The following is a 15,040-nucleotide window of genomic DNA, read 5'->3' on the forward strand; positions in this document are numbered from 1 at the left end:
TTACATTTTTCCCAGAAAATATTAATCCAGTTTATTGAATATAAATGTATTTTACCAGAATAAGAAAACAAGGTAAGGTAATTGCTGAATGAATGAGTTAGAATCTTTAATTCATTTACCTGACTCAGATGAGTTAAAGTTGCTTTATATTAATGTATTATGAACATAGTATTATTTGAATGTATTTGCAGAACACGGAATTGAGTGTAAGCAAATGTCCGAGTCATAGTTTTTGTTTTAACAGTAGCCTGAACTTTGGTTCTAAATTAAAACCTTGAAAATAGAGCATTCTAATTTCAATGTTAAAGAGCTTTTCTTTTTAACTTGTTCATAAAAGACCAATTTTGCTTAAGCTTTTATTAATCTTTTATGGGCTTTAAATTAATTAAAATATGTAAATTATTTTCTTTGTAGTATCTTTTTTTAAACATGTACCTAGATAATTACTAATAATTTTAAATGCATTGCATATTGTTGATATTTAAGTATAGTTATGGAGATAGTTAAATTACAATCAACTCTTGATTATTAATGCCAGTGGTATGAGAAATATAATGGATATGGGAAAAACCAACATCAAATTTAATTTTAGATTTTGTGTGAAAATTTTTACAGATTTACCTTTATAAATACATAAGAAAAATATAAAATTGTGAAATGTTTGAGGATTGTGAGCTAAGTAACAACTGGTGAAGGTAGTGTAGAAACGTACCAGAAGTGAGAGAAAACTAAACTGGGGATTAAAAATTTTCTGTTAATAAAGTGTGCATATGTTATTGAGAGCTGACTATAATGAGATTACCTTTGGTGAATGAGTTTGGTATTTCACAAGGTTTATTTAAGGTATTTTATTTACTTCTCCTTAATTGCAAAATTATGTTGTTTAGCTCTAAGTAACAGTTTTAAAATGTAACCAGGAAATAATAAATTGTGTCCTTTTTTTTTTTCTTTCATTTTCTCTCTCTCTCTCCCCCTCCCCCTTTCTCTCTCTCTTTCTCTTTTAGGGTATGAGTATTATAGAACAATTAGATCCTGTATCTTTTAGCAATTACTTGAAGAAATATCATAATACTATATGTGGAAGACATCCCATTGGGGTGTTATTAAATGTGAGTATCCTAAGTCTTGATTTTTAACATTTAATATTACGATGTTTCAAAATATCTTAATTGTTGTTATCTGTGATACCTTATTAGTGTTGGTTTTAGGTACATGTAGTCAGTTTTCTTTCTAGTACCTTTAAGATAATTTTTATTTCCATTGTTTTGGTTACTTGAATAAAATTATTTATTACTAGAAGACAAGCCAATACATTGTTTTAAATGCAGAAAGTTATTTAGAATAGAAACCCATTTTTCTCTAGATTCTCAGTCAATTCCAATATGCTCTTTATAAATGTAAACCAAAGTAACCTTTCAAGAGATATGTTCTTATTAATTTCTTGGTTTTGTTTAGTAGACTCTAAACAATAAGCGGAAGATTTTGCTCTTGAACTTTAGATATTTATAAGATAATAAAGCAAGAGAGATAATATATATGTTATATATAATATATAATACATATATGTTATATATAATATATAATATTTCATTTAAAGAATGGTAAGAGGCAGAAGTTTTGGTTAGCTGGATTTTCAAGAGATAATAACATTAATTTTCCCCCTAACAAATATAACAGAATGGATTTTCTGAAAGAAAAAACAGGACTCTTTAAGAAAGAATAAAGTGTATACTCAGGAATAGGAGGAGGATGTAATATGGGCTCATTTCAAAGGCAGAGAAATAATGGAGAAGGTAATGTAGTCTAGAATAGTCTAGTGTAGGAACTTGAAGTCCAGTGTTAATCCTTTGAAAGACAGTACATTTTGGATATTTTGAAAGGATTTTCTCTTAAGCAGTATTGATTGACTGGAAGAAAACTCCTGTTAAGGGCCTAAAACTAATTTCTGAGGTTTAAACTAGAATGAGCTGTACTAATTTCTAATGGTCAAATTGGAGCAAATAAAATTTTAATAAAGTAAATGATGAACCTCTGCACAATTAAAGTGAAAATCCTGGTATCCCTCTTAGACCTGAAATCTAATTTATATGTATTTCACATTTAGCCAGTCAGACAAAAAAACTGCATGTTATGAGGTTTTGTTTGTTTGTTTGTTAGTGGCCTTATGAAATCCAGGGAGAGGGAGGGGTAGAAGATACCTGATATTCATCGAAAAACTATATTAGGGCAAGTTCTTTGAGAGAATGAAATAAAGCATTCGCTTTTATTCCTATTTAACATGAGATTACAAGAAATTCGAGAAACGAGTGACGAGAAGTGTGAAACAGCGAGATCTAGGTTTCTGCTGTGAAGTGGACAAAGTTAAGCCACCACTACCAATTAGTTCGAAGAGTGCTAATTTTTTATATGTCTGTCATAACGAGCCTTTTTTTTTTCTAGGCTATCACAGAGCTCCAGAAGAATGGAATGAATATGAGCTTTTCCTTTTTGAATTATGCCCAGTCAAGCCAGTGTAGAAACTGGCAAGACAGTTCAGTGAGTTATGCAGCTGGAGCACTCACGGTCCACTGAAGCTCTGAGTCCTCAGGGATGCCATCTGCACATAACCATACTCTGTTCGGGGTCCCAGCCCAGCCCTTACCAAGATGCTGGTCCTGGTTTGGGGGGATTCTGAAACCTCAAACTAATAGAACTTTCTTCTCTTCTTTTCTAGTAGGTGTAGTCCTTCCTTAATTTCAACTCATTACAAAATGCTTTATAGTTTAGGGCAGTGGAAGGAAGGCTGGCATCAAATATTTTGATCAAAAAAGATGGCAGTGTAAAAGCCCAGTGTGGCAGCTTTTTGAAAGTAACTTGTAAAGCATCTACCATCTCCTAAATTTGCACTCTTTGCAGACTTGTGCACTTATATTCCGCTTTCAGAATAGTTTTGCAAATTGTACACAAACAAACAAAAAAAAGGTGGAAGCTTTTTAATAAAGAAATTGCATTTATAAATTATCTGTATTAGAATACAATAAATCTCCAGTTATAGTCAATTACTACCCGTGTTGTACAACAGATACCTTCTATTTTAGTTGCTAATAAAGGGCTACACAACTCAAAATAGTCTGATTTAAACTTATTGCTCTGTGGTATATAAGAAAATTGTTTTTTTATTAATTCCATCTCAGAATTTTTATGTTAAAAGTGGTAAACTTCAGCTCTTATATAAAAACATGTTAGGGTGTATTTTATATTTTGCATATTTATGTGATTTTTTTATCACAGATATTAGAATCATATTTTAAAGTTAGCTCTTAAAATTACATACAGTTTGCCTTTTTGTGTGTGACATCACTTTGTGTCATTACTATATTGTATATTCGAGATTGGTAAAAGAACACAGATGTAGTCCTTTACTTCAAAGATTGTGTTTGCTAGGCAGTAGTCTGCAAATGAGGAAACATTGAAGAGTGTTCTTAGAGTTTTTCAAATCATTGCAGACCATACACTGCTGCTATACTTTTTTAGTGCTTTAAGCAATTTGACTCTCTTACTTGAATTTTTAGCAAGAAATCATTAACAGTACCAACAACAAAAAGCCACTGGATTTTCTTACCGTTCTATAATTTTTTTGTCATGATTTTTGGTGCGGCTCTTCCAACTAAAATAATGGTATGGTGTTGTATTTCTTTCTTTAGCATAGACCAATTCTAGTCATTTTGGGGGAAAGTGTAATTCAATTAGTTAATTATTGGCCACCATGCATGTACTAGATTATACCTATTTTAATCTAACACTGGGTATCTACATTACATTGGAGAGCGTTTATATCTTCAATGTTATGCCAGAATAGCACAATTTTTAGATGCCTTGCACCAATTTTATTTAAAGATTTGCATTTTTTATTACTAAATATCAACTTTCTATACTCAAGAATTGAGATAAAATAATGCTATCTTTTGGATTCAAAATTGCCCACTTATACATGTGTGGAAATTATACTCTTACATATTACTAATTTATTTCCCATCATTTAGATATACTTTTGAGCGCTATAAATATTTATTCCCTATTTATTATATAGACTATAAAAATTTCAAAATTGACTATAGAGTGAATTTTTAATGTTTTCTGAGTATAATACTAATACATGATTATTATGGAAAATTTAGAAAATACTGAAAAGTATAAAGAAGAGAAAAAAATTATCTTCAATCTCACTATCCAGAGATAACACTGTTAATATTTTTTGTATTTCCTTTCAGTCTTTGTCTATGCTATTTATATGTATGAGTGTGTATATGTGTTTGTGTGTATGCATAATGACAATATTGAGATTATACTGACCATATAGTTGTATACCCTACTTTTTATAACTTAACATCGTAAGTACTTCCCCATGTCTTTGAAAATGTGATTTTTTAAAATGGCTACCTAATATTCTATTGTATGAATATACCATAATTGAACCCGTTCTCTCTTTGGATATTAGATTGTTTCTAATATTTCACAATTATAAATAATAGTGGGATGGACATCTTTGTATGTGAAATTTGAACACTATGTTAGACTAGTTCTTTAGAATATTATTCATGGGAATGGGATAATTGGTTTAGATACTAAGAACTGTTTAGGCTCTTTAAAATATGGCCAAATTACCCTTCAGAAAGTTTGTGCCAAATTAGCAATATATGAGTACTCATCATACTATTCTTTCTCCACTATTGATTATGAGTTTTTTCTAATCTTTGACAGTTTGTTAAGCAAATATTTGGTTGTTCTTTTGATTATTCTAATAAGAGTGGCTTTACGATGAATCATTTTTTTTTCCTTCTGTAATTTTATAGTTGATTGATAAATAAAAAACATAAGCAGGTTGCTTAGGTTGAGTGGGCAGTAGCCTTATGAGTATGTTTACTGTACATTTAAAACTCTAGAATATTTCAACATCACTCCACCCTTTCCTAGCCTAGAAACATTTTTCATACTCAATCATTAAGTAGAAAGAGTTCCAAACTGGTAGTTGAGTGTTGGGTTCTACTTCTGCCTCTGCCACTAATTAATTCTCTCACTCTAAATATTTCATGTTGTAACGAAATTTTCTCATCTGTAAAATGTGGAGGTGATCTTTTAAGCACTTTCCAGTTTCAAAGTACTTTAATGTTCTGACTTTACTCTTTGGAGATTCTGGTGTCACTTATGTTAAAAAGCTACATGATTGAATTAGATTAGAAGTATTATCTTTTGATTTAAACTCTACACACGTGAAAATGAAAACCTTTTTTAACACAAAAAGGAAATTAATTTGCATTATTTAATGTGGTTACTATTACCTAAATTGTTGAACTTAAGCTTTCCTACTTTAAGTGCCTTTAAAAATGTTTTGTATTTGAAATCTAAAATGTAAAGGAAGTTATTATGTAGTTCTCAACAATTTCCTCTTTATTTTTACTTTGAGTTATTTGCAGCAACTTTTTGTTTTTTTAACTTTAGATTACACAGATCAGTATATTCATGGATTCTTTACTATTCCACTAGTGAGTCCTTGAGAAATGTATGTTAAAGAGTAGCTCAGTGAGCAGGTAAGTAAAGTGCTTCATCTTGGATGGGCAACAGATCTGCATACAAAGTAGGATAAAGGACTATTCAGATAGCCCAGTGTTTATATTTAGATATTTCAATATGGACGGCAGGCATCCTGAGTTAGTTAATGGTTATTGTTGCAGATCTCAAATTGTTCTTTCGTAGTAAATATTAATAATTCATTACTGTAGATTAGATATTGGCAAATTTTTGGGTAAAGGGCCACATAGTAAACATTTTGGGTTTTGCAGACCAAAATTTGCAAACAATCTCTGTTTCAGCTATTCACCTTTGCTACTGTAGCACAAAAGCAGCCATAGACAATGTGTAAATGAATGAATGTGGCTGTTTCACTCAAACACGAGAAGACATTGAGCTGGATTTGATCCATGGGCAACAGTTTACTGTCCCCTGTCCTAGATAGTGTGGTTCACTTGTAGTTCAAATTATTGGCTGGTAATTTAAATTGCAACAAGTGGTTGTATCATCCCACCCCTCTCTTAATTTGATGTAGTCTAGTTTGCTGGGTTTGAGTGTTTTTAGGATTATAAAGGTAAGTGGAAGTGGATAAGGGAAACTAGAGACTCTTAGGAACTTGTGTTAAAAGCATTTTTAAGCCCTTTTATTTGCTGGATCTCATTGAGAGGTTTTCTTTGTTGCCATAAATTAATCAATTATATAAATTATTCTAAGCACTTGGCTACTTAGATGGTAGTAGAGGATGAATCAGATCAACCTTTTTATTAATACCTGAGTATTTTAGGACATTAGACCAATAATTTAAGAGAGACTGTGAAATGTGAGACTTTATTTTGCCATGTAAAGACTTGGAAAAATAGCTACCATCTTACATCACCATCACTTCATTTATCCCACCCCCCAATGTTTAGGAAGGACATAAAATCAGAATAAAAGAGTTATTTAATGGGAATAATTTTAAGTTGGCGGAAAAATTACTACACTGTTCTTTTTTCATTTATTCTAAATCACTGAAAACTTCATCAGGCAGTATGAGTCCATAGACTGGCAGTTGAGAAGTGCTGTGCTACAGTTGCTGAAAGACCTAATGTACTTCTAAAACTGTTATTCATTAGGAGATGTAGTAAGCCACATGCATTCCAATATTCAAACTAAAACTTTTATTGTGTTAAATTGTTAGTGCCACATATTAAGAGGGACATTATGAACTATAGTGTTGATAGGGAGACAACCTTTGGAATGCTCAAAAGGCCGAGTACTATGGGAAGTGGGATGCAGTTAAAGTAATTAGTGATATTTATTTTGCACAAGATAAGTTTAAAGAGAGGGAGTTTTCTTCAAATACTTGAGTGACTGCTATGCATAAAAAGGAATCAAATTATTCTGTGTTCTTCTAGATAGAAAAATTAATTGTAAGAAATGGAAGTTTCTGATTCCACATTTAATGTGCTGCATGAGAATATCTAAGTGAAAATCTGCTCTGTACTCATAAAATCATTCCAAGTATTCAAACAAAGCTAGATCAGTGGTTCTAAAGTAGGATCCCTGTCATGTCAGCATCAGCGTCACTTGGGTATATTATTGGTGTAGATCTAAAATTATGGATCACCAAGCTGAAAAAAAACAAATGGAATTAGTAACCTGAAATGAAACTTATTTCATTTGTATAAAACTCTTCAGGGAAGTCACGTTTAAGTAAAAATTGATTTTGATTATTTAACACTAACTTCAACACAGATTATAAATTGATAAAGTGATTGTTACTTAATTGCTAGTGGTGGAACACTGGACCCTTACAATAATTAATATACTTTTTTTTGTTTTAGTGAAAACATTTAAATGTAAGGTAAAGTTCTACCATTTACTAAAAGAAATTTAACTTTGAATAAGTGTCTTAAGCTTTCTTAAACAGAGATGCTTCTTGAATCTAAAACAGCCATATCAGTAGCAGAAAAGGGTATTGAAGGAGCTAGCTCTTTCTTACACTTGTTAATGTCAAAATAGTCAAAGAGGAAACAGGAGCAGCTGGCAGATAAGTTTTTCTGCACTCCTCCTCTTCTCCTACCCTGTAAATAGAACTGAGTGGCATGACACAATATCCTCTTAGACCGTGCTACACATTTGGTAAAATTACCCTTAACTAATGCTGGTAACTGGGATCTCTGCCATTTAAAACTCACTGTTGTGGATGGATTTTGTTTGCCTATAATGAGTTCATTGATATATTCTGCTTGTTGGGTGGTACTAGGTGAAGAACTTTAAGGTTTTAGATCTGTCATTTGTTTAAAGTTCTGCAGTGATCCCAGAGTGGTTTGTACCCAGGATGTAGTACGTGTGTGTGTGTGTGTGTGTGTGTGTGTGTGTGTGTGTGTGTGTGTGTTTTCTAATGCAAGGTTTTGGCCAATCATCTTATCAAAATAATGGAAAAAAATTTAGAAGACAGTTCTCCTGATTTTGAAAGCCATAATGTAATGCAATTGGTGTTTCATATAAATTGTAAATTATGTTCAAAAGCATATTTAATACTGCAAAGTGAGGTTTGTAACTTTACTAGATGTAGTGACTTTTTTTTTGTCATCCTAATAATGAAACCAAAGAGAATATAAATACCATTATTGAGAAGCTATTGAAGGCCAAGTGTATTTGACTATGAACAAGACCTGAGTTCTGGTCTTTAAATCTGCCAATGTAAACTTTTGGAAAATATTTTAATTTTTCTGCTGACTATGATATTCTCTGAGTTACTTACTGAATGTGATGTTATATACATTTAAGTGAAAAGTATTAAAAAGATGAAAACGAAAAAAACTAGAATGATATGTGAATGACAGTTTGTGAATTTTTAAAATTAAATACTTAGACTGTTGAACTAGATTTAATAAAAATATTTTTAACTTTATTTATAAATGCAGATTTTTTTCTAAGTTTTTTTTCCCCATTTAAAATTTATTCATTTGAATCTAGCACATAATACACAATTTAGTTGGTGTTCGTTCAATTTTGATGAATTTTAAAGGAAGGAGAACAAAAGGCAATTTTCATATGAACTGTTTCCTAAAGGACAGGAAAACATAATGCTTTCAACTGGAAGCACTTTTTAAATTGGCTTTTTCCATTTTCAGTTTCTAATTGTAGAAATCAGCTTCTTTATTAATTTCAAAAGATGGTAGAACTTAATATTCCTAGGCACTGTGTAATGCCAAATGAAATGAATGGTAATGTGAGTGATCTGGTAAATTTGAAACCATTGGCCCACTATTCTTTGCTTATATTTTGCAGTATCATGTGGTGTTTACCATCATCTAAAAGTGTTGCAAAATTTTTAAAACAGTTAATTAAAATGTGCTTTAGCTGCTTACCCAATGCCATGTCCCGCCAACTCTCAAGTAGAAAGATACTATGGAGTGCTAGAAGCTTTGCACTGGAATCCATTTTCAGGTTTACTAGTGATTTGCTGCTGATTTGCTGGAACAAATCACTGCTGTTTTCTAGAACAGTTTATTACTTTATTAACATGAGTTAGAATTGAATAATATGATTCCTAAGGGCCTTTCTACCTTTGACTCTTTATGACAATAATAAAAATACCTTATTTAATATTATATTGTACTTTTAATTTTTAAAATACGTTTTACAACTTTTTCTTTCTTCTTAATATCTACAATAAGTAAGCCAGACATTATCATCTTATTTTTACTGATAGAGAACGTAAGGCCCATACAAATAATGTGATTTACATAAGTTTACATGGCTAGTTAGTTTCAGAGCTAGGACAAGAATTCAGCTCTTCTAATTTTCAGTTCTTTGTGTTACAAATACTATACCATATTATTCTGTGTTTTATTTCTCATGCTGGCTGTTTAAGATCATATTGAATTCAAATAATAATGGGTTTTTGCAACTTAAATAAAAATGGGAATTGTTTATGTAAATGTCTATTTTGATTAATTCAGGCAAAAATAGATTTCTTATGGTGGATTAAAATGTTTCTAATGACTGCAGACTTGTATTTTCTTTGCTCGGAGGTTTACTTTTAGACCTCAAAATACTATTCTATTGCATCATTAAACTGCACTGCTTCTTTGTAATGGGACAGTGACAAAAATGAAATTTAAGTTATTTGGTATGTGAGTCTTACTGATGGTGAGACTTTACAACAGACGATAGACTCACCATTCCAGTTCATGCATAAAGTGTCCTACGAGCACCTGCAAGTCTGCCTTGGATTTTCTCGCCTGCACACAGGGCAGAGTGGAAGTGCTAGGAAGATAATGCCCTGGGAACCAGCCATCAGCCAGTGATGGATGGGAATTGGAGGATAATAATTCCAGCTTCCTTGCATTACTGGTGCCACTCTGAGGCATGTTTCATATTCTCTCCTCAAATTTCCAGTGGGACTGGACCTCATTGCCCACAGGAGGAAACTGTTAAATATGTATTCTTCATTTTCTTCCTCTTGTTTGTCTCACTTCCCATTCCTTTATTATGTTTCCTGGGATTACCTCCCAAATGAGCTTCTTGTCTTTGAATACGTGTCTCAGAGTCTATCTCTGCAACAAACTTAAAACATATTTGGTTTGGGAAATAAATCATTACTAGGGTTCTTGTTAGAGATGAAAGATTTTTTTTGAAGACAGTTATTTTGGAAAGGATCTAAAACAAGTATTTTAATATTCTGACTATTTTAGTTTGTCTCAATCACATCCATGTTCAATTTAATTTTCTTCATTTCATAACTAAAGACTCAAGGTGAAAAATCTTAGGTAGAAATTCAAGGTAAATATCTATATGAAAATATTTCTACCATACCTATTTTCTTACAAATAAAATTATAGGCTGATTATCCAAATGACTTAAAAAGGATTCAAGGGTATTTTGGAAGAAATTAAATTAAGACAATTTATTTCAACCAAAATTATAGATTGTTTTTTAATTGAATCCAACTTTCTCATTTTTCACCAGATCTGCTTATTTATAACCAGGGACCAGGATTAGCCTTGCCTAATGTTGACTGTAAGGATAAATTTAGTTCCTGGATAATTTCCCCAAAGATTATTCTGTGACCCGTTTTGTGATCTTACAAGGATTAAGGACTATGGAGTTTATAAACTGAATAAGCTGTATATTAAATTTAGTGCATCGTAAGTTTATCTGTTATAGTTCTTTAATATCTTGAATTAGAAATACTGGTTTTTGTATGTTTTGTTTTAAACTATTGCAGTAAATTTGTATTTATTTTCAGCACATGTTATCAGTCTTCTTTCTTTCCCATGTAAAAATTGTGATTTGTGTGCCTGAACTATATCCTCTATTGATTAGATTAATGAGATGGAACATAAATGAATTTAAGCAAGTTTGTAGTTCTATTTATAGGGCCACCCTAAGATTACCATGCACAAATATTTTCCGACAGGAAAAACAATATTTAAAGAATATATTTTAATTACCCTGATTATAAAGTAACATCTTTAAACATCTCTTTTTAAGCAAAAATACCAAAGAGTGTTTACAGTATGCTTTCCCCAATGTAGTCGCCTCCTGATACCTTCAGATTCTGCCATGTTCCTTGAGTATATGACAGGGCATTTATTGATGTTTGAGGTTGTATTTGTCTGCAATGGTTAAAGGTCAGCTGGGTGATTAGATGGGATAATATGGTTTAGGGAGAAAATATGTTAGTTATAAAAGAATAAGTCTGCCTTTCTTCTGAGAAACATAAAACGGCTCAAATTTCCCTAAAATCTCCACAGTGGTACATTGGAATAAGCATGTAGTCTTAAAATAACTTTTAGTTTGTAAATACAAGTTACGTTACTTAAAAAAAATTAATCTTGTTATTTTTTAGCCATATGACATCTAGACAACTACCTAATTTATTACTAAATCCAGTCCAGGCTTTTGGCATTTCAAATATCTCAATATAGTAGATTGAAAATCTGGTATAAGAACCAGAGATGCTTTTTAAAATGTATCAGGAAAGTTGGCCTGTTTGCTGAACACTAAATACTTTTTAAGGAATGTTAGATAAAGTGATTAAAAATGAGAAATACCTTCTAAAAATCTTTACTGGAAGCTGACTTCTTGTGTTATATGTGAACAATCTCATGATAACTTGATGTAAAACAAGCTTGAAAAATTGTTTCTTTAAAAGTTTACATATTTTTCATCACCAGTAGAACACTTATTCAATAATACATGTTTGAAGTAGTGAAGTACAGCCTGGCCTTTTTAACATTTAAAAAATGCCTCCTCTTATTAATATTAAGTACATGTATTCGACAATGTTATATTTCTGGATGTTTGTTACTTTGATGGATATTACAGTAAGTCTACTCCTAAAAGTTCTTGGGTACAGTTGTCAGAGAAAATTAACTTGAATGAAACAATGATGCATGTTTTAACAATTAAAATATTTTTAAAATTTCTATTTAAAACAGATCTTCATAATTGCCACAGATAATTTTGTCATTTCTAGTTCTCATAATTGTTTTTGTGTTAGGAAAATACTATACCTTGCAGTACCTGATTTGCATTTTTTGCTGTTTATTATAACAAAAGTAATTTTAAACTGAATGTTTACATTGTTGAATGGGGAAAGTTCAACCAATTATTCTAAACACGCTGAAATTTAGGCATTTTGTATGGAGTTTGTGATTGAATATCTAAAGGATATCGGTTTCCACTCAGATACAGGAGAGTTAATAGATTCAAAATTGTTTGATTGTAATTTGCACGTTAAGTATAATGTAGAGATTTTGCATTAACAAATTTTTAAAATTTTAAAATTTATGCTTATTTTTTAAATGGAGATTTAAATAATTTTTAGATAATAGAAATGTATGTAAATATGTAATATTTAAATAATTACTAGCTTATTACTTGAAAGGAACCTTGGTTCACTGCGTGGTAACAGCTTTTATATGGTACAACTCACTACATGTTCCTTTGTCTTTCCTTGAAATTTTACCTCTTGAAGTGAAAAGATGTCTATCCATAATAGCTTCAGGTTTCTGGGACCAACTGATATGACTGAAGTTACTTCTGCTATAAATTGGCTTAGAAAATATTTTTTAACAAAAATTTTATGGTAATTTCAATACTACATGGTAACAGAAAGCTTTCTGGTTAGAATCTTTAGTTTTTCTTGCTATTTTCTACCCTAGTATTTCCCACTCCCATTAGGAAAATTAGACATTTGTAAGTGGAATTATATTAATTGAATTTTAGTCTTTATGCCCAAGATAAGCAGTACTGTGCTAAGGAGATATAATTTATTTCCCTCTCTTATAAGAGAGCTTATAACACTTAATGTTCTTAAAGAATAAACCTTTACCAAGTTTTGTACTTACAGATCTGGGGACACAGTCAAGAAAATAACAGATAGTGTAGCAAAATACTGAGATATTGAGATTTTTGAGCATGGGGATTTTGTCATGTTCAGTGAAGAATAATGTTCTTTCAAATGAAGATAATGAGGTTTAGAAATAGAAAATATAAGACAAAAATGAATATGAATACTCAAAATATTTTTTTTAATTTAAACTATTGAAGACAAATTAAATTGATTATTTGGGAAAAGATACTATATGTTTTAATTATCTTCTATGTATTTGAGGACTAAAGCAGTAAATGCCAAGATTTATCTGTTTCTCTCCCCTGTTTTAGTTAATTGACATGGGTAATTACATATAATAGTATTACTGGTTTAATTCTATAATGCTTATTATCTCCTAATATTTAAAAAGACATTTTTAATATGTCTTTATGGCATTTTTAATATGCTATGAAGAGAAAAGACATTGATCCATGTCCATCCTCCTTTTCTTTTTGTTGTTGTTTTCCCTTGTATATTAACAACAACATCTACAACAACAGCCCCGTTTTATAGCCCTGGGGAGGCTGCTTTTACCTGGGAGAAACTTTTTCAAAGTACCTCTAAACCTATGGCTTCTGGTAGTAGGTAATCTATTCATTCTCTGATATCCTTAGCTGTGACATTTTTTTAATGGAGACTGAATACCCTTCAGGAGACTGAATACCTTTCATATAGCAGCAACCCCGCTTTTGGGTTCAGGAATGGGCTTGGGCACATCCGCCTTGTAGTGGTGTTCTAGGATGCTGTATGCTCCCCTCCCCCAAAAAACCCATCCCTCCCACTCCCCACCCGAACAACCACCACTACCTCCTACTTGCCCTTTCTCCCTCTCATTTTCTGTTTCACCATCTTCTGTTGGAACATATATGGGAGAATAAGAGCCTGTAAGTATACAATTACTGTATTTCATATTCTTTTTTCCCCCAGTCACTATTTTATAACTACCGATTTGTACTTCTTAATCCCTTCACCTTTTTTCACCCAGCCCTTCAACCCCCACCCCCTCTGGCAATCATCAGTGTATTTTCTGTATCTGAGTCTGTTTCTGTTTTGTTTATTTTGTGTCTCATATTTTTAATTAGCACTCATATTTTAGCATTATCTCTTAACTGAGCAGCCCTACCAATAATCATACTACCTTAGTTCATTGTCCTTCTAAATGTCAGTGTCAATTAAGGAAGCCTTTAAATGTATTGAACGAACGTAAGAAAAAGGGTGAAGAGAAGAAATGACCTCTTATAAAGGTACTGGGTTTCATTGCTTATGGTTAGTAATGTTTCAGTATTTTGCCAAATGAAAAAAAAATCTTTTAAAAGGAAAAGTAAAAATCATTTTTTGCAAATGTTTGTAAACATGTATGTAAATATGTTGTTTTCTTTACCTCCAAAAAATCATTAATAAAAGTGGATTTTTAGTTTCTTCTGGAATGGGATCCTTTGTGTATAGTAGAGCAAATTCTGCAAGCCTAAAACAGCACTTCAATCAGTTTCTTTTATCACATCACATTAGAAAAGATACAGCTTTTTCTCTTTTGTTGTCATTTTTCAACCAATGCTTTTTCCCCATTTATTTCAGGAAGAATGTCATTGATTTTTTTCTTTTTTAAATTGAGGGATAATTGACATATAACAGTTTCAGGTGTACATCATAATGATTTGATATTTGTATATATTGCAAAAGGGTTGCCACAACAAATCTAGTTAACATCTGTTACCATACATAGTTACAAAAAAAATGTTTTTATGATGGAAGATTTTTAAGGTCTGTTCTCTTAGCAACTTTAAAAAATGCAGTACTATATTAGTAGCTGTAGTTGCCATGCTGTACATTATATCCACATGACTATTTTATAACTGGAAGCTTGTACTTTTTGATCCCCTTCACCCATTTTTTTCCCACTCCCTACCCACTGCCTCTGGCAAGCACTAATCTGTTATTTGCATCTATGAGCTTGTGGTTTTGTTTTTTTAAGATTCCACATATAAGTGAGTTAATACAGTATTTTTCTTTATATGACTTATTTCACTTAGCATAGTGCCCTCAAGGTCCATCTGTGTTGTCACACTGTCAAGATTTTATTTTTTTATGGCTGAATAATATTCCTGTGTGTGTGTGTCG

General features: G+C 31.5%; 1 protein-coding gene across 2 annotated transcripts in view; it reads left to right on the forward strand.

Annotated features, from left to right (window-relative positions):
- Window positions 1–14,341, forward strand: part of MEMO1 (mediator of cell motility 1) — a 106,718-nt gene extending 92,377 nt beyond the window's left edge. For both annotated transcript variants that reach the window (XM_074331862.2, XM_074331861.2), the window contains 2 exons: window positions 1,005–1,109; window positions 2,440–14,341. In XM_074331862.2, the coding sequence (XP_074187963.1) occupies window positions 1,005–1,109; window positions 2,440–2,571 (237 nt within the window). In that variant the 3' untranslated portion in view covers window positions 2,572–14,341. The remainder of the gene's footprint in view (window positions 1–1,004; window positions 1,110–2,439) is intronic.
- Window positions 14,342–15,040: the final 699 nt, after the last annotated feature.

This window comes from Rhinolophus sinicus, chromosome 2 (assembly GCF_057876585.1).
Source record: "Rhinolophus sinicus isolate RSI-liver-muscle chromosome 2, RSI-T2T, whole genome shotgun sequence".
NCBI classification, from domain to species: Eukaryota; Metazoa; Chordata; class Mammalia; order Chiroptera; family Rhinolophidae; genus Rhinolophus; species Rhinolophus sinicus.